Below are 18,272 nucleotides of genomic sequence, written 5' to 3'. Positions count from 1 at the left end.
CACATTGTGGATGATCAAATCAATTATTCCATCAACCGATTATTTTAAAAAAGTAAAACACACAAGTAATTTCCTAATATCTGAATATTTATACAGACATATAAATATAAATAAAAATAATCATTCTAGGGTTCCAAAATCTAATCGCCATTCATCGGCGACCCAGAGAGATTCCAATCCACAATTCTACAACTCTATACTTCCTCACTATTTCATCATCATTATCTGTATTCAATCGATTCAGCTACGCCTCGTCGAGGTCATTTCTACGCCACATCAAACACCTTCTTCAAATCCCCTAGTTTACGAAATTCACCATTTCGGTTCAACTGTTTGGGGCTTTTCCATCTCAAGGATCTTCGCTCAACTCCCGCACCACAATTCCCACCGTACCCCACACCCCCGAACACATCGCGAATCGCAAGGAAGTTCATCAACTTCGCGCCTTCTAATTTGAATCTCCCTTTTCCAAAAACCCTAGAAATTTTGTCTAGAATTTAGTTGCACACTCCACCATCTTTTAGATTTAGATTTGACAGTTTGACCTACATACTTGTAGCTTTTAGGGTTTTGTAGTTTCCTGCAACTACTTATCCAAGTTCGGGAAATTTGCAAATATTTTGGGGGTTATTGTTAGCTGTATGATACAGATTTCGTTGTTTTTGCTTCATGGAAATTTATTTTTAATTGATTAGAGCATATAATTTCGAAATGGATGGATATGAAGGCAGTGGCAGTGTTAGCGATTCATCCAAGCTTCAGGATCTTAAACCTTTTGGCTCAGCCCCAACAGGTTCGTTGTGAGCTTATCTTTGTTGTTGATTTTGTAGTTTAAAGCTTGTATTTTGTGTGGATATAGCTATACTTATTTCTTTAAGCATTGGCATATTGATTTCAATATTTCATTATGTCATACAACTTATTCACTGGATGTGAAAGTGCTGCGAATGCTCTGCTCCTCTGCTGTATTACTAAGATGTATTGGGATAGTTGTGATTTTAATATTCCATTTTTCACGCACCATGCACATTTCATCAGTCGCTACTTAAATTTTGCTAAGCCAGGATTTACTGTTATACCTGAGACCTGACCTTGCGGAAGTTTGACTTGCTAGTGGTTGTCTTTCAATTGCTATTGGAAGTCGGAACTATACTCTTTTTTGAGTTTGACTTTTTTTTTCCTTTTAAAGTTTTAGCTGGCTGGTACCCTTGCCAGTTATTGCATTTGGAGAGCTTTTTTGTTCTACTCTAGTAATAGTCTTGATGATGAAGGATCCTAAAATGTGGCTCTGGTGTTTATTCCTTTTTTAGAAATCTTCTGTTTGGTAATGCAGGGGGTGCAGTGTTTGATGCATCACAATATGCATTTTTTGGCAATGATGCTGTGGATGAAGTTGAATTAGGGGGACTAGAAGATGAAGAAGATGATGTTGCTCCAGTTGGGTTCGAGGAAGAGGAGTTTATATTTGAGGGGGAACAGGTTGCTTTTAAGTGCTGAACCATTTGTATCTATATCCCTTGTTAATCTCTCTGTGGGTGGATGGGGGTGAATTTAGTGCATGTATATTTTTCACTCACATTATTATAAGCCCAGGGTTAGGGCTGCATGAATTTGACATTGTCATATGGATTTTGCTTGGTTCTAAATTTGTTGCTGTGCTTGTTATATGAAATTTTATTGCGTGTTTGCTTCAGTTGATACTTTCCATGTACATGCGAATAACTTGAAATTCATTACACATTTATATACATCCTCAGTTATTTTTTTCTTGTAGTGTTTTAGCAATATTAGTAGTCCTTTGTTACCTTTTACTCTTCTTATTGGTTTAAATAATAAATATTAGTTATTAGTTAATCACTTAGTATGTATGTACATGGCTTCTGACCTCTACCTAATCAGCATTATTTTTTGGGATTAGGCTTTTCATGTGTAGACTTTTGCATAATCTGTTATCATGTGCTATGCTACTGATTAGCAAACTTGCTCTCTTATTACATGCATTCTTGCTTAGTTATTACTGCTAATTCTTGTGACTGTTGCTACAAAAGCTGCCTTTCTGCATGCTGTAACATTTATTTCTTCTATTGGCCTGGAGTTTATGTGTTTTGAGGTGTCGGTTTGGTTTTCTCAGAAATTTTACTAACTAGTTTTCTTTTTCGATTTAATATGTTTTGGGGTTGGATGCACAATCACGGGGTAGTCAAGAATAAGGCTCATGAAGAAATGCGTTGATATGCTCATTTTGCTTGATTGATCTTGACATCCTTTGATGAATAGAAAATCCATGTTTGTAGGATGGCAGCAGCTTGCATCAAGTGTTTCATGTTTTCTTGGCTTTTTTTGGATATCTCTATTTTGTATTTTACACACCTGTGTGACAGCTGAAATGTTTTAGGAGCACACACTGATGATTATTTGCTATCATGAAAATTGCTTCATGGTAGTAATGCTTGTGTGTTTTATAATTTTTACTAGTTATGTAGCTTTGTTGTGAGCCTCTTGCAATGTTATCAAATAGCGGATATGGCGGCGTCATGGCGCTATGGCATGGCGTTCAGTGGTGGAAACGCCATAGCACCATGTCGCTGCCATAGCACCGCCATATCCGACTTTTGACAACATTGCATGTGTACTGTATTTAGGAATGAGGCATTATGCAAGAAACGTGGAGGTTAGAGTTGTATTTTATACTTTATTAATTGTTTAAAGTGTTTTAAATGTTATGTTTTAATTATTTTCTAATTTCTGAATTATATATAAATATATAAGTATTATTTTATTTATTTAATTATTAACCGCCATATCCGCCATACTAATACGCCATATCCCTGTGGCGGTTTTTAGGCGAACCCCCATAAGCCGCCATACGAGATTGATAACATTGGCCTCTTCATAGCAACGGGTTGTAGAATTATAATTTCCATATATATGTTCTTTTCTCATTTCTACAATAGATATGAAGTTGGGCTGATTTTGAAATTGTATATTCTTAAGGTATTCTTAACAGACCTAGGTTGGATGCTTTGCTGCTCTTCTTTTTTAATGTATTGATTTAGTATATAATAATGTTTGCTGGATGAGCTTATGCTTGTGTTTCTGATAATTACTAGCTTATGCTTGTGTTTCTGATAATTACTAGTGTTAATCTCTATACAGATCTTTCCAGTCTGAAAATTTGGTTGTTGCATTATAGCGTTGCTGACACATTAGGTGGTTGTTAACAATGTTAAAAGTTGTTTTACATGCTTTCTGCTTGTTCTTCTCACATGCATTTAGCCAGTTCTAGATGTTAAGTTTGCACTTTCCAAGTTAGATGGTATCCTATTGATGCTTAAGTGATAAGAGTGACATTTCATCACCATTCAATAACACGACTTGCCCATCTGGGAATGTACTTGATTCTCTCTCTCTCTCTCTCTGTTATATTTTTTGCAGGCAGATGGCTTGGGATCTCTGGCTGAAATTGGTGATCTTTCAAAATCATTTTCGAAGGTGAGGTATCGAATTGGTGGAGAATTTTGCTCAAATGCTTATCAAGTTCAGATCATTTTCAGTTCTCGAATATGCTTGTGTTATATTTTTATATCATATTCTTCTCCACATTCTCTGTCCACCTCCTCCCCTTCTCCCATGAAGTGTTGCCCTTAAAGGGCTAATTCATGACTCTAATGTTCAAACTGATTGTACCAGTTGGTTGTGCCCTGTTCCATTGTGTGTGATTAAGTTTCAGTTTCAACCTGTCTCTTTTAATTTCCTTCCCTGTACTAGCCATTTCTTATAATTTTATTGGATATTTTGGAAAGTATTAATATTATATATGTTTGATTACCTCCAGAAGTGTATCTTTTTCATATGATTATTAGATGAATGCTCTCTGATGCTCATGTTTCATGCTTGTTTTGACCTTAAATTGCCTCTTGTACCTTATGAACTTATTATGTATTTCTACTGTTTCTATGTATAGTTGAACAATGTTGTCGGTGGGCCAAAAAGTGCAGGAGTTCGTCCTGACTGGGATTCTAGAGAAAGTAAGTTCATCTAGGTAGATTAAAGTCGTTTTTCCATAACATTTTTTTTATTCTGCCTACTATCAGTTCCTAAAAATTGTTGAAGTTAATAATCCAACATATTCTGTCATCAGTAAGTTTACATTAACATTAGTTTTTATGGTTCAATTTTAAATTTTCCTGGAAATATAGATTCATATAGGCGAAACATTCAAGTTCAAAACATGGCTAAATATAATGCATATTCTATGTATAGTTTTAGATAAGATCACTAATTCTTAAACACCAACTTTTCCACTAAATTGAAGCAATAGGTTGGAATATAATATAGATATTGACTTGAAATAGGAATCCCCAGTCACCTAAAGTGTGCTAACCAAAACTGTGTTGCATATTTCTATGTGTATGCTATACTTTCGATTTGTTAATTGTATAAAACTGTTTAGATGATTATTTCAAAAAATACTAAATATAGTACCCCTCTGTCCCATTGAAGTTCGATGACCCACTTTCTTTTTTGGTTTTTCCCAACCAAGATGACCCATTACTAAAAATGAAAACATCTATCTCTACTTTATTCCCCCCCCCCTCTTACTTTACTCTCTCCCCGTAACACACAAAATAAAGTTGCTTAAAATCCCGTGCCGCCCAATTACGGAGGGAGTCCTATAATACTCATACTCTCTCCTTCCCACAAGAGTGTGCTCAGTTTGCATTTTTGTCCGTCCCACATAATTGTGCTGATTCTGATTTTGAAAACTACCCCTTATAGTTTTTACCCTTTTCAACTTATTGACAATGAACAAAGGATGACCCACATCCTTTATCCTTTAACAACAAAAAGTGGGATTGTTTCTCCACGTACTGACATACCCCTACAATAAAAGTGAGACATTTTCTGCACTTAAAACCATGACTACCTAAGATTTACTAAAACCCATGCCTGTGAAGAGTGAGCACACTCTTATGGGACGAAGGGAGTATGCCATTACATTTTCCCTTAAAATTAGTTAAACCATATAAAAGGGTTAATAAGCAGAGTCAATCTTGTAAGAAGTAGAGCTCTTTTATGGCAGTACTAGTAAATTGGTTGAACCATGGATGGTTTCCAGTTTTAATCAAGGTGTCAATGATTTTGGATGGAAATGATATCGTGCTAAGGTTCTCAGTGATGTAGATTACGATTGGAAGCTCTGCTGAGGTTAAAAACAAAAGGATACTGTCCTAGTATGGGTTATTTTTTATTAGTAGTTAGTCAATATTTTCTTTGCTCATGTGTTTTGCTGCAGGTTCCTCTGCTGTTGAGTGGATGCAAGGGCCAGACAACACTAACTGGCTCGATAGGCGGAATTTTAATGTTGAAACCACTCATGAAACGGATCAACTGTCCTCACAACCTTATTCCTCTTTCAGAATCATGGAATCCAAGTCATTGCAGAGAACATCATCATACCCTGAACAGCAGCAACAACAGCAGCAGCACCCATATGAACCACAAAACTTACATCATAACTATTCCAGCGAACCGAATCTTATTCAAAAACTACCATTTACTTCATATCCACCTCCTGGTGGCAGATCTGAACAACCCTCACCTATTGGCCAGTCCAACCATCCTAATCTTGCGCACCACTCTAGTGGTCACCAATTGCCTATTTCTTCATCCAATCTTTCACCATACAATAATACTCAGCATCAATTGACTGGCTTGCCTCCTGGGGCCCAATTTGGTGGAAACTTGCCTCAGTTACCTCATGATTTGCCTGTCAATGGTCGACTTCAGAACCAATGGGGGAATCAGAATAGTTATCTTGGTGATCGTTCTGTCCACCCGGGCAATGTTGCTACTCAACAGCTATCCCATCCGAATGGCTTAATGCGCTCACAGATGATGCCTCTCCAGCATGCTCAGCAAATCAGAACTCAGCATCCATTTCCACCGTCGTATGGTCATCCATCAGGGTTGCAGTCTCAACTATTCAATCCCCGACTTTCTTCTTCACCACCTATGTTGAACAACTTTGACGTACATGGGTTCCCTGATATGAGAGATCAAAGAGCTATGCCGATGCCGAGAGGCAGACAAGGAATGCGCTATCCTCATCAAGGTCCGGATTTTGGTAACCAGAGGGGTAATACAAGCTGGCCGAGGTTTAAGTCGAAGCACATGAGTGCAGATGAACTCGAGAATATTCTCAGAGTACAGCTTGCTGCTACCCATAGCAATGATCCTTATATTGAAGATTACTATTATCAAGCTTGTCTAGCTAGAAAATCTGCTGGTGCTAAACTGAGGCACCATTTTTGCCCAACTAATTTGGTGGATGGTTCTTTGAGGGCCCGTGCAAGTGATGAGCCACATGCTTTTCTCAAGGTTGATGCTCTTGGAAGGGTTAATTTCTCCTCAATACGCAGGCCGCGCCCACTTCTAGAAGTTGACTCCCAATTATCAAGTGGGGCTGGTGGTGAAACAAAACCTGGTGAGAAGCCTTTGGAGCAGGAGCCTATGCTTGCAGCTAGGGTGACTATTGAAGACGGCATTTGCCTACTACTTGATATTGATGATATAGACAGGTTTATGCAGTTTAATCAGTTACCGGATGGTGGGGTGCAGCTGAAACAAAGGAAACAAATTCTGCTCGAGGAAATTGCATCATCATTCCATCTGATTGACCCACTAGGGAATAATGGCAATGCTGTGAATTTGTCATCCAAGGATGACCTTGTTTTCTTGAGATTAGTTTCTCTTCCAAAGGGTAGGAAGCTTCTTTTAAGGTATCTTCAACTTCTTTTTCCTGGTGAACTTGTTCGAGCTGTCTGCATGGCCATATTCCGAAATTTGAGGTTCTTTTTTGGAAATCTTTCTCCTGATCCTGGCGCATCCATGACAACTGAAAACCTTGTGAAGACTATATCTTCTTGTATCCATGGTATGGAGCTCAAAGCACTTGCAGCCTGTCTTGCATCAGTTGTCTGTTCAGCTGAGCATCCTCCTTTGCGTCCAGTAGGGAGTCCTGCTGGAGATGGGGCTACTATTGTTCTTAAATCTGTTCTTGAGAGGGCAACTGAGCTTATGACGAACCCCCATGCTGCTGATAGTTGCAGCATTTCTAACAGGGCTTTCTGGCAGGCCTCTTTTGATGCGTTCTTCAGCCTTCTTACAAAGTACTGTTTCAATAAATATGACTCTACTGTGCAATCCTTCCTCAGCCAGGGCTCACCAGACACAGTTACGATTGGGGCTGATGTTACCAAAGCAATTAGCAGAGAAATGCCCGTTGAACTCTTGCGTGCAAGCCTCCCTCACACAAGTGATCAGCAAAGACAACTGCTGCTGGAATTTGTGAAGCGGTCTATGCCTGTGGCTGGTCTTAGTGGAGGAAGTGGTAGCTCATGATCACCCGTGTGCCTCTCCTTTTGACAGGTATCCCCTATCAGATGACCCTCAAGTGTTACAAACCACTTGCTGCACCCTTGTAATGAATTCTCTTTGCATATTTGAACGTGTGAATTTGAAATTGGCGAAGGTTGATCAAGCCAGTCACCTCCATCATCAGCTTCAAGCTGGACAGATGCTTATCATCCAAGTTGGTTTTGTTTTGCGATGAATTTCACCATCTCTCATAGTACCGGTGCATGGTGGGATAAAATTCGAAGTTGTCTCTCTGTGGACTGTATTTTATCGTCCTCTTTTTTTTGCTTTACTCAAGAGCTTACATTTGTCGCTCTGTTGTGCAAATCGTGAATGGCTTTTAGAGTTAGAATTGTAAAGTTGGAAAGAAACATGTTGCTCCTTACTCCTGAGAATAGGGGTGGGAAAGTATTCTCTGTACTTCACCTATGTTAAGTGAGCTTGCTCTTATGTTTTTCGTCGAATATGAACAGGCTAATAATTTCTCCTTTAGGGCATTAGCAATGGGGCGCCCTAAGGCGCGCCCTAAGGCGCGCCCTATGGCGCGCCACGTCAGCAGTTTTATCCTCCTACCTCCCCACCTGCAGTGGGGCGCCCTAAGGCGCGCCCTATGGCGCGCCACATCATCATTTTATTTATTTGTTCGCGAATATCGGATCTTCCGATATATCTACCCAACACCGGGCCAAAATGAGAGTTTCCTCGTCGGTGTAGTTTGTACGACCGGGGGCGTACTCATCGCAATCACCGGGAGGCGGCAACTTCTGCGCCCGCTGCCGGTTCCGCTTCTTTTTGGCTGGGGCGGAAGCGGTCGCGGCGGGGTCGGGATCGGCCGCTGCGGCGTCACGTCGGGAGGGGGCGACTGGTCGGGTTGGAGACGGCTCCATGTCCGACAACCCATACGAGTCCGTACTGAAATCGGGATCGTATTGGGCGTTGGTGTCGAACGAACGATATTGGCCGGGTTCTGTACCCGGCCAACGCGCATCTCCACTAAACATAGGACTATTTGGACTTGATGCCATTTCGTAGTAATTATGTAAATGTAAGTTTCGAAAGTGAAATTGTGAAATGAAATGTAAAACGAATGAACTCTATTTATAAAACAACCAAACCGCGTGCCATCGTCCGCGACCTATCGTCCGTGTACGCCACAATGGGGAGGACGATGGCGCGCCCTTAGTATCGGCCGCGACGATCGTCCGCGACCTATCGTCCGTATCCGCAATGGGCGCGGACGATCGATGGCGCGGACGATGCGCGCCATCGGGCGTGCCATCGTCCGCCCATTGCGGATGGCCTTAGACTTTTATGGTGTCGGAAGAGATCCCATCCTCTGTTTTACTGTTACTGAAGCTTCTGATTTGAGTTTATGGCCTTTCAGCTTGTTATTTGTTGCAGTGGCAAGTATGTATGTTGCGGGTATAATTTTAGTGATTTTCCGTTGATTAGTGAATCATTTCTTATTTTCTAAATCAATGAATGAAAATCATTTTATTTTGTGCATGTCATCTCAATTGGAAGCTTCAGCCTCTAATTGTTTTTCACCTTAGCTCTCATGCGGTCCTCTTTTCTGATAGACTTTCTGGTAGGGTGATAATTGTGTATAATAGTTGTAAGGAAAATAAAAAAACATCATAAAAAATAGTAAAAAGACATAATGAAACAATAAAAGACTAACACGGTTAAGGAAGTTGCTAGGCTTGTACAACTCAATTTTAGGAACTTATATTGTAGAATTACCCCAAAGTAAAAAATTTCCCTAGCCAAACTTATAAAATCCATCCTAATTACAGCAACCTTAGCCAAAAGAGAAGAAATTTTCTACTCCATTTTATTGCGATCAAGTGTTGAAGAAGAAAAAAAGGAACATGTATGAAGCAAAAGGAAACGGTGCTTACCTCATATCGTTTGGACCCACAAGCCAAATCAAATGGTATCTTCCCATGATCATCCTTTTCATGCACAAGGTCATCAAACTTCTCCGCCAAATACTTCACTCCCCCAAGTGCAACACCGTCTGACCGCGGTTCCCACCCTCTCGAAGCAGCTCTTCCAGCATCTCAACATTCCCCTTCATGGCAGCAACATGAACCGGGTTCATGCCTTGATTGTCGCGACACCAGCACACCTCTGGGGCTACTGATAGCAGTCTCTTGCCGATTTCTACGTCCCCTTTAGCAGCTGCAATGTGGAGAGGTGACGAGCTATTGGAGTCTAGCTCGAGAGCTAGATGTGGGCTCATCTTCAGCACCTCCTCAACGATGGCTACTAGCCCGCTAAGGGTTGCTATGTGGAGAAGATTTCTTGAACATGGAAACGAAACTCTTTCCACCAGATATGGATCTTGTTGAAGTTTTGCATCATCATACACTTGTTCACTAATACTAGTATTCATTCCTTCAAACTCTATGCAGTATTAATTAATTTCTGTTGTTTCCTTCCTTACAAAACACTAATACTTAAGACTCCACAATTAACTGCTATTATAAATCAATAAAATAAATAATTAAAGGCTTGTTTGTTTTGAAGATTGTGGAGTCTAAGTATAAGATAATCATAAGATAATCGGTCGTAGCAATCAAAACGACACACCATCTTCGTGTAAGTGGTTTCACATTGATCATCTAACCACTTTATAAAAAAAATACTATAATTAAATACATAATACCTATTCATTCTACTGAACAAACCCAAGAAAATCACTCCACAAGAAAACTAGGTTACGTCTTAATACATCGGAACAAAATATATATATGAATTATTATCGATTATATATATATATATATATATATATATATATATATATATATATATATATATAAATATATATATATATATATATATTTTTAATTGACTAATAATATTGCAGACATCGAAGCCAATATAGATTAATTATGATTAGATCTATACAGGATTTTTTTAAGACAGCCAACTGCTCTGATTATTACAAATTTTTGTGCAATTTAAATCGTAAAAAGTAGGTATGTAGGAGTATTAGAAAAACTAGCATGCTGAGAGGCAGTATTTGTCTAAGCGACGTTATTGTTTACACAAGCTTTAAATAGTAGACATGAAAAGTTAACCATTTAAAACAATGATTATATTCATGGATCTGATTTTACGCATATAAACTATTTTTAAAATAATAATTAAAATGTTAATAAACTTATTAAATCATCTCTATAACCCCAAAATTTAACCCACATATTACATATATATACCATTTATGAGTACATTAAGTGTTACTATTTGTTTTGGTATTACACTGAATATTAAGTATGAGTAATGCTCACAAGTGATATTAGATAAAGAATGTATATATCGATACGTAATTTATCACATGTGTTTATTTGGGAACTAAAATTAGTCTAGTTAATTAATTCTACACACAATTCTAGTTTATACTCCACCATAACTTCTTTTTAAAAAAATTCTCACCTCCAAATAAATTTCAAACTTATTAATTTTATCTGTATAATCGCAGAATTTTGAAGATATCAACAATGAAGGTTAACGGTCTCCCTCATTTACAAATTCATGGATTCATGAGAGCGGTAAAAACAATCCAAAACGGGCCGGCCCACACCTATCTTAGTCTGGGCTGTGCTCTAAGTATATGAGGCCCATTAAAATATGTGTTTCGGATTATGTTAAATTACTTTATTTAATCTATATTTATGGGATTTTCTTTGGTTCCAATGGAAAGTTGTGGTTTTTAACTGTTAATCTATTTTTATTTTTGCTGAGGATATAATAGAGAGTTTCTAATTCTCTATATTAATATAAATGATAAGAGAATCACAAAATTTGTAAAAAATGAGTATAATATCCAATTGTGCAAGCATATTACTATGTGTGAATATGAATACATGGCAGCCCAATATCAATGAAATAGCACCAAGTGATTGATAGATGAAGTGCATAAATCACTTTTCTCTCTTTCCTTTTTTTCATTGGATTTTAATTTTTAAAACACTTGCAATCTAAAGTTTACCAGAGCAAATGCATCAGTCTGATTTGATTCAGTCAAGATACAGTAGAAAGACCTTTCATGATTTTGTTAAACAAAAATTTATCTGAGAAGGAGAGAGAACTGATTTTGCACTGCAGAAGAAGTACTTGACAATTCAAGAATCAGAAGAGGGTATTTGTATCCAGCCCAACAGGTGACAAAGATGCTCTTCCTATTTTATTCAACAATAAATGCCAAAGCTTCAAGTTTTGAAACAGACTGCACAATCTGTTCATCACAAATTTAATTATAATGATTACTTAATGCATTTTTCCTATTTTATCAGTTACGTAAATTTTTTATTTTACCTTAAAATATAGTAGTACTAGTATAACTATAATTATGATGGTTTGTCTTGATTCATTTACATTCATGATTTATTTTTTTTTATTTTTATTGAGAGATGCTATGATGATGACATTAGGAAGGTTATTAATTATTTGACCACATTTTTTTTGAGGAATCTCTGCAGTAACTCAGTGGTGGAATCTCACCTTTTTTACTGACACTTAATTCCCCTATTATTCATCAACTTGGTTGGATTTTTGCCAATTCCAACCCCCAAAATTTTACCAAACTATGCTTCTTAGTGCTAATCTACTTTATAAAAACACTTGCATAATATATGAGTTGCTCTCACAAATCACAATTACCACTAGACTTAGATATGCTTTTCTAATTCATTTTTTTACTCAGTTCAACCAGCCATAAAATTATGACTAGATTTTTTGTACTCTCTTTATTTCACCACTGTAAAAAAGTTAGTTGTCCTATTTGTTGGTGAAGGAGTGATCTTGATTCATGCATAAGGGAAAGCAGTGTCTATAGCTCTGTAAAAAGTTGGTTGTCTTCTAATATCTTGGTGAAGTGAAATTAGGTTCTGCCTTGTCAGAAACTCATTAATCTGGTAGTTAAATTGGTCAATCACTCCATCCAAACCATCATAGAATTCTTTCCCTTTCCTCCCAAGAATCATGCCAAAGTAATTTTTTCTTGAAAAAATAAAAAATAAATCGGTGGGGACAAGAAAAAAGTAAAGGTAATAATAACAAAACCCCTAATAAAACCCTAAAACCTGATTCATTTTCTTAGGGACAAAAAGGTGATTCGCTCACCCCAGGCGCCCCCATAACCCGGCCCGACATCGCTATGGAGGGGTTCAAACACGGTACCTCAGCGGCCCATTAGGTGGGAGGAACTTACACTGGTAACCAGCACACAAGGAGCCACCACAGTGGTGAAACTCCTACACTGCGGCTGCCAGCATTCGATCCTGTCTGCTTAGGGACAATCTACCACCCAGAAACTCCCACATTTTCTTGTTTGTATTCTAAGAGCATCAAACACACTCTTGATTACCGACAGTCTGAACGATGTGATTTTAAAATAGATTTTTTTTTATATTTTTAACATTGGTGAAATGAATAATACTAATAAATAAATAAATAATGTTGGTGTGAACGATATTAGTATTAATTGAGGAGAGAGAATCCAGAGGCGTGGGGTGTACGGGCTTGGGCCGGGCCCATGGAGTCAGTGTCGATGGAAAAGCCCAAAAATATCAATTTGGGTGAGTGAATTAATAGTTGGAGATGATGATTGATTGGTGTGTGAAAGTGGACCAGTGACATTAACTAGTGATTTTCCCCTCGTGACTTAGATCATCTCAATTATGTTATTGGGGCCCTTTCAACAACTAGACTGCCATTGCCCATTATTCCATTTCTTGTCACATTTTCACATCCACTCTAATTACTTATAACACCTTGCTTCAACAAAAGAAGTTATTAGTATAAGATGATAAAATAGGTAGGAGTGTTTTAATTAGGGTTTGTTACAATCTAAAATTTTGAAATAAATATTCAATGATAACCGAATTTTGTGGTAAAAGTGACAAGGGAGTGGGCGAAAGTAAATTGAGTTAGATTTTTTCTCTTTCACCTCAACAAAACAACGACATTGTCACCTTACCACAGACTTGTAGAAAATGCCACAGTCCAAATACAACTTCGTTCTCTTCCCCTTCAGTTAAAATTATGATCCATCATTCTTCATGTTGAAATAAACAATAATCCTCATGCGTGAAATATTCCTATAATTCTCGACTTTGCCATGCATGAATCATCAAGAAAGAATACATAAGACACATGTATTTGATGATGTTGATACGAATGATGTCGTTTTCTATTGGGGTGGGAAATTGAAAATTCACCTTATTTTATGTATCATCCCACAAACATAATCAATACCTACTTTTCAAATTTGCTAGAATTGCAATTTTTTTAATCAAAGTGAAGCTATAAACTGAAAAAAATTTAGAGTTTGGAATAGAAATTGTAATTAAGCATCTAAATTAAGATGGGAAAAGAGTAAATAGTGAAAAGTGAAAGAGATGGGGTCCAATTATGATGGAAATGAGATTAAAGTTGGGGTTGGTTGATGTAAATGCAAGAGTAGTTGACAACACTTACATAATGGCATTTCCCATATTGGTGAATGGTTACCAAAAGTGGTGTACAAGATTTTACTTGGTTTAAAAGTGATGGACTCATTCTTGGTTATGTCCTTGTCACCTCTCCAGTCCCTGTCTGCTCCACTGTTGGAATGTGCAGTTTTCAAAGAATCAAATTTTAATTTAAAACAAAAAAGAAAAAAGAAAACATGCCATCATTCCCCACTTGTCATTGATAGGTAGTACACTACTACTATTATTGCATTTAGGAATGCTTTTCTTTGGGTATTTTTAACTTATGACCAACCAATCCAATCTCATTTCAGCCCCACAGCATATATTATCCATCCACATAGAAAATCCATTCCCTCTTAGATATCATGTGTGCTTTTCCTGTCTACATTTGGCACCATTGAAAAAGTTTGCCCACTTAAATCATTCATGTTGTTTGCTTAATCAAAAGTGGGGGTGCATTCGAATTCAATAGTGTTGAGCATAATAAACACAATATATAGTGTCAAGAAAAGTCTTAATAGCCTTGAGCACATGTGTTAGTGGGTGATGATGCTCACAAATCTACCTTCATCACTTTTATTTATTTATTTTTTAAATAAGAAGAATAGATGAAAATGCAACATCTTTATTTAATGTTCTACCTATTCTTTATGTTTCTTTATGTGTACTTGCCTCTAATCATCACTCTACATTACTACAATATAGGGGTTTTCCAATTCAAAACTGCAATAAAAACACCTTTCTTTATCTTTAGCCCTACTCCACCATAAAATCAAACAATTCATGAAAAGTGACAGTAACATAGAAATTCTCGCATAAAGTTGGATGATTTCAATGTGTTGTGAAATTATGCCCACCTTTTCTTTTGCCCTTTTTTCACCATTTTGGATTCCTATCTTGACCTACCCACACCACTTTAACAAAAGATGGGCATTTCCCATTTTTACCATTTTCAATTAAAATCCTTTTTTAAGCTCTTGATTAATTGATTTAGTGGGATGGGAAAAAGGTGACATCTATACATCTATACATTTATATATCTTCTTGTAATTTCACTAGGGCGGTGTTAATAAACGTGAGTTCAATTTTGATACGACTTTCCCATTAGAAGTGGTTCAATATTTTCTTGTCTTTTTCCAATCAAAATAATGTGACTCATCAACAAAGTGATGTTGGAGTAAAAACATGAACCTTAATTTGACAGGATGGAATGGATGATGGAGGGGTCCTTCAATCTTTTGTAATGTGCAAGAATGATGTGTGGTGGGGCCATTCTTGAAAAGTTAAGATCTTGATGAGAGAGAGATGGAGATGGAGATGGAGATGGAGATGGATGGAGATGGAGATGGAGAAATTGTACATTATAAATTATTTGTTTCCAACAATCTATTTAAAATATATGGGCCCACAAACCCTACCTTAGCTGAAAATTGGTGTGTGAAACTTATAGCAAAAAGTTGTGTGATGAACACATTTTCCGTGGCATTACATGCCTTGTACAAAAAGATTATAAAAGCATGGCCTTTTCTCTTTGCCCTCACCCCCAAAAATATGCCGTTGCCTCTTGTCACTTTTCTTTTTCTAAAACACTAATTATTGTGAAATGGATCTAATAAATAGTTGCTGGAATCATGCTTGGTCAAATGACTTTGTCTAATAATAAATGTTACGAGATATTTAATTTTGTGAAATTAAATGCAATAGCGTCGATCTACGTTCCGAGTAGATGACCGTAGTATATTCATTTTCTCAAATCCGATTCCCGGTGAGTGAGAAATAATATATTAAAGTTGGTCACAATAAAGCTAGAAATGAGTTATGGGAAAAACTAAGGGATTAGTTAACTAAGTGTTAATTATCCCACATCGGGGATGATAAACTTCTTTGATGAAGTATTTAATAAGATGAATTATTATGTGTAATAATTATCGTGGAATAAGACGGGTGACAGAGCCCACACGCGCGCGCTGCCGCCTCCCGCCCGCGAGCCGGACCCCGACGCATAACGAGAGACAAAAGGTCCCCGATGAACCCCGACGGTCCATGGTGTATCCCGTCGTGTAGCATGTCCAGGTGCGTCGTATCTCTTCAGCTCCCAATGGCTAGTGCACCAGTCAATAACCCCCGGCGGTTACACTCAAGCCATCATGGCACACATAATGGCTGTTGACTCCATCAATGCCCCTGCGGGTGGACTTGGCCTATAAATAGGCATGCATCCATTGCATTCTACACAGAACATACACAAGCATTTTTGCATACACGCTCTCTCCCTCTCTGCATAATCTTCCCGTCGAAGCTCTGCCCCCGCCTTACTCCCGTTCGTCGGAGCTCTGCTGCTAGCGGTATGCTACTTCAGAGACGAAACCGTTTTATCTTTGGGGACGACACGCCAAACCGAGAGCACTACCGGAGTGTATCTCGTTTTGCTGAAAGAGGACTCCTCGGCTCGGCTTACTGCTTTCCACAGATTTTTCCGTGTAATTTTCAGTTGTTTCCGTGTAATCTTCATTGTTTTATTTTCCGTGTAATTTTCACCCGACAAGTTTGTATCTCATTTTCCAACAATAGTATTATGATAGGAATTTGTTTTGTTTAAAGAAAGTAATTCGAATAGTTTTTGGCACCAAAAAGAGTCAATGTTGTTTGTGGGAAATGTGTGGTGGTAGTACTTGTCGTGGAAGTAATGTGAGATTCAAAAGTTTTAAATAGGTGGAGAGTCGGTTTATGTGAAGCAAGCATTGACTTAGTCTTTAATTTATTTTAGGTAAATCACAGGTGCTGAATCCAATGCTGACGTTTTGAAACTTATCAATTTAAGTGAAAATGGTGTAGATGTGCCATTACGATTATATATATAACTCAACTAACCCTAATATTCAACCTTGATTAAGATATAATATCTTTGTCTATAATAAATACAACTATGATGTGAAGTGAATAGTACGAGTTCTTTTAAGAGATTATTGAAAGATTTAGTTTTAATAATGGAATATTTTACAATGAGTATTTGTATTAGCGTTTGTTTGTAGTTTTGGGATGCCATTGTTGAGTGTTGGGTTTTTTTAATGTGGTTTAGGTCCAAGATTGACCATGGTGCTTATTAAAAACAGAAACACCACACGTAGTGGATGAATGGAAATGACAAAAATATCGTTTGCACTTATTCTGAGCAAACGGAAAACCATTTTCAATCTACAGTTCACGAATTTCGTGATAAATATGCATCTATTTGCTAAGTGTATGCAACATCTATTTGAAGTTGAATCCCGCAAGTCAATTTCATGGCGAATGCAATATCTTAATACATATAGTAAGGTGTTTTCATATTCTTGTGAAAAAAATGGTTATCATGATAACCAAACCCTATATAATCTTATACATTTATTGCAAAACGGTTTATAAATAGAGAGAACGTGAGAACACTTATATTGGGCGTACAAAAATAAATATATTTACCTTTAAATTAGTTAAAATGAAAAAAATAAAATATTTGCCCCGTTCAACATTCAAATTCCATTTTACATTAATTCAATATAAACATGCATTTATTTGAAATTTTCATGATTCAAGAACTAACTGAAAATAATTCTCAAATAAAAAGAGTTTTCGTTTGAACTTTTTTGTAAATATACATTTACAGCAAGAGCGGTGGAGCCATTATTAAATATAAATAGGAGGAGCATGAAGAGGTCCAATTACAATAAATTATTATCATTACATGACTGGTATATATATATGGATCTCTCTATGTAGTGGTCGGCCTTCTAGAAGCTTCGCCAGAAGCGACTAGTCGCTTCCCGAATGCCTCGTTACTTTAGTTTAGTATAGTCTAGTTTGTTTTTGCCGCCAACGTACACTACTAGGAGAGTAAGCAAGCTAGCTTGCTTGCATTCTAGAAAGGTTTCGTGCCTGCTGAAATTGATGTGAATCATCGTGTCTTCAAATCCTATTCGGTCTGATTAGATATGTCACTGAAAGAAACCCGTTCTGTCTCTGTTTTCTTTTCGGATTCCAGGATGAGTTCATAGATAGTACATTGGAGAAAGTAGGAGGTGAATCAAATAATTAACTCTATTCCACGTTCTCGATTCATTTCCCATAAAATGAAATAGAAAATGAAAGATCGCAATTTTGATTGGAATAAAATGAAATAATAATGTTTTAAAATAATGAAGCATAGTCGTTATCGAATATATATTTATGTGATGGGCGGGCTGTTGAGAGTGGGCCTCACTGTCACGAGTGGTTCAGGCGATCATCTTCACATCCAATTCATTAGGTCATGTCAATTAATGCCTTTTATTAAAAATTAAAAAAAATTATTATTTCAAAGTGGACGGTATTCGAAAATTGCAATTTAGTAGTATA

At 37.2% G+C, this 18,272-nt stretch overlaps 1 protein-coding gene across 1 annotated transcript; it reads left to right on the top strand.

Moving 5' to 3' along the window:
• The first annotated feature begins 121 nt into the window (after positions 1–121).
• LOC121755409 (protein PAT1 homolog) lies at positions 122–7,885 on the top strand. The gene is made up of 6 exons (XM_042150711.1): positions 122–793; positions 1,334–1,479; positions 3,436–3,492; positions 3,965–4,028; positions 5,297–7,431; positions 7,535–7,885. The coding sequence occupies exons 1-5, from the start codon at positions 712–714 to the stop codon at positions 7,402–7,404; spliced, it is 2,457 nt and encodes an 818-aa protein (XP_042006645.1). The 5' UTR covers positions 122–711; the 3' UTR covers positions 7,405–7,431; positions 7,535–7,885.
• The last annotated feature ends 10,387 nt before the right edge of the window (positions 7,886–18,272 follow it).

This window comes from Salvia splendens, chromosome 11 (genome assembly GCF_004379255.2).
Source record: "Salvia splendens isolate huo1 chromosome 11, SspV2, whole genome shotgun sequence".
Lineage (NCBI taxonomy): Eukaryota > Viridiplantae > Streptophyta > Magnoliopsida > Lamiales > Lamiaceae > Salvia > Salvia splendens.
The sequence above is the reverse complement of the archived record's forward strand: the minus strand, read 5'-3'. Positions and strand labels throughout refer to the sequence as shown.

Bases quoted from the DNA above. Each gene is read 5' to 3' on its own strand.
- LOC121755409 (XM_042150711.1), top strand. From the start codon at position 712: ATGGATGGATATGAAGGCAGTGGCAGTGTTAGCGATTCATCCAAGCTT. The intron at 794-1,333 runs GTTCGTTGTGAG...TTGGTAATGCAG, and splicing joins TTTTGGCTCAGCCCCAACAG to GGGGTGCAGTGTTTGATGCA. The intron at 1,480-3,435 runs GTTGCTTTTAAG...TATTTTTTGCAG, and splicing joins TTATATTTGAGGGGGAACAG to GCAGATGGCTTGGGATCTCT.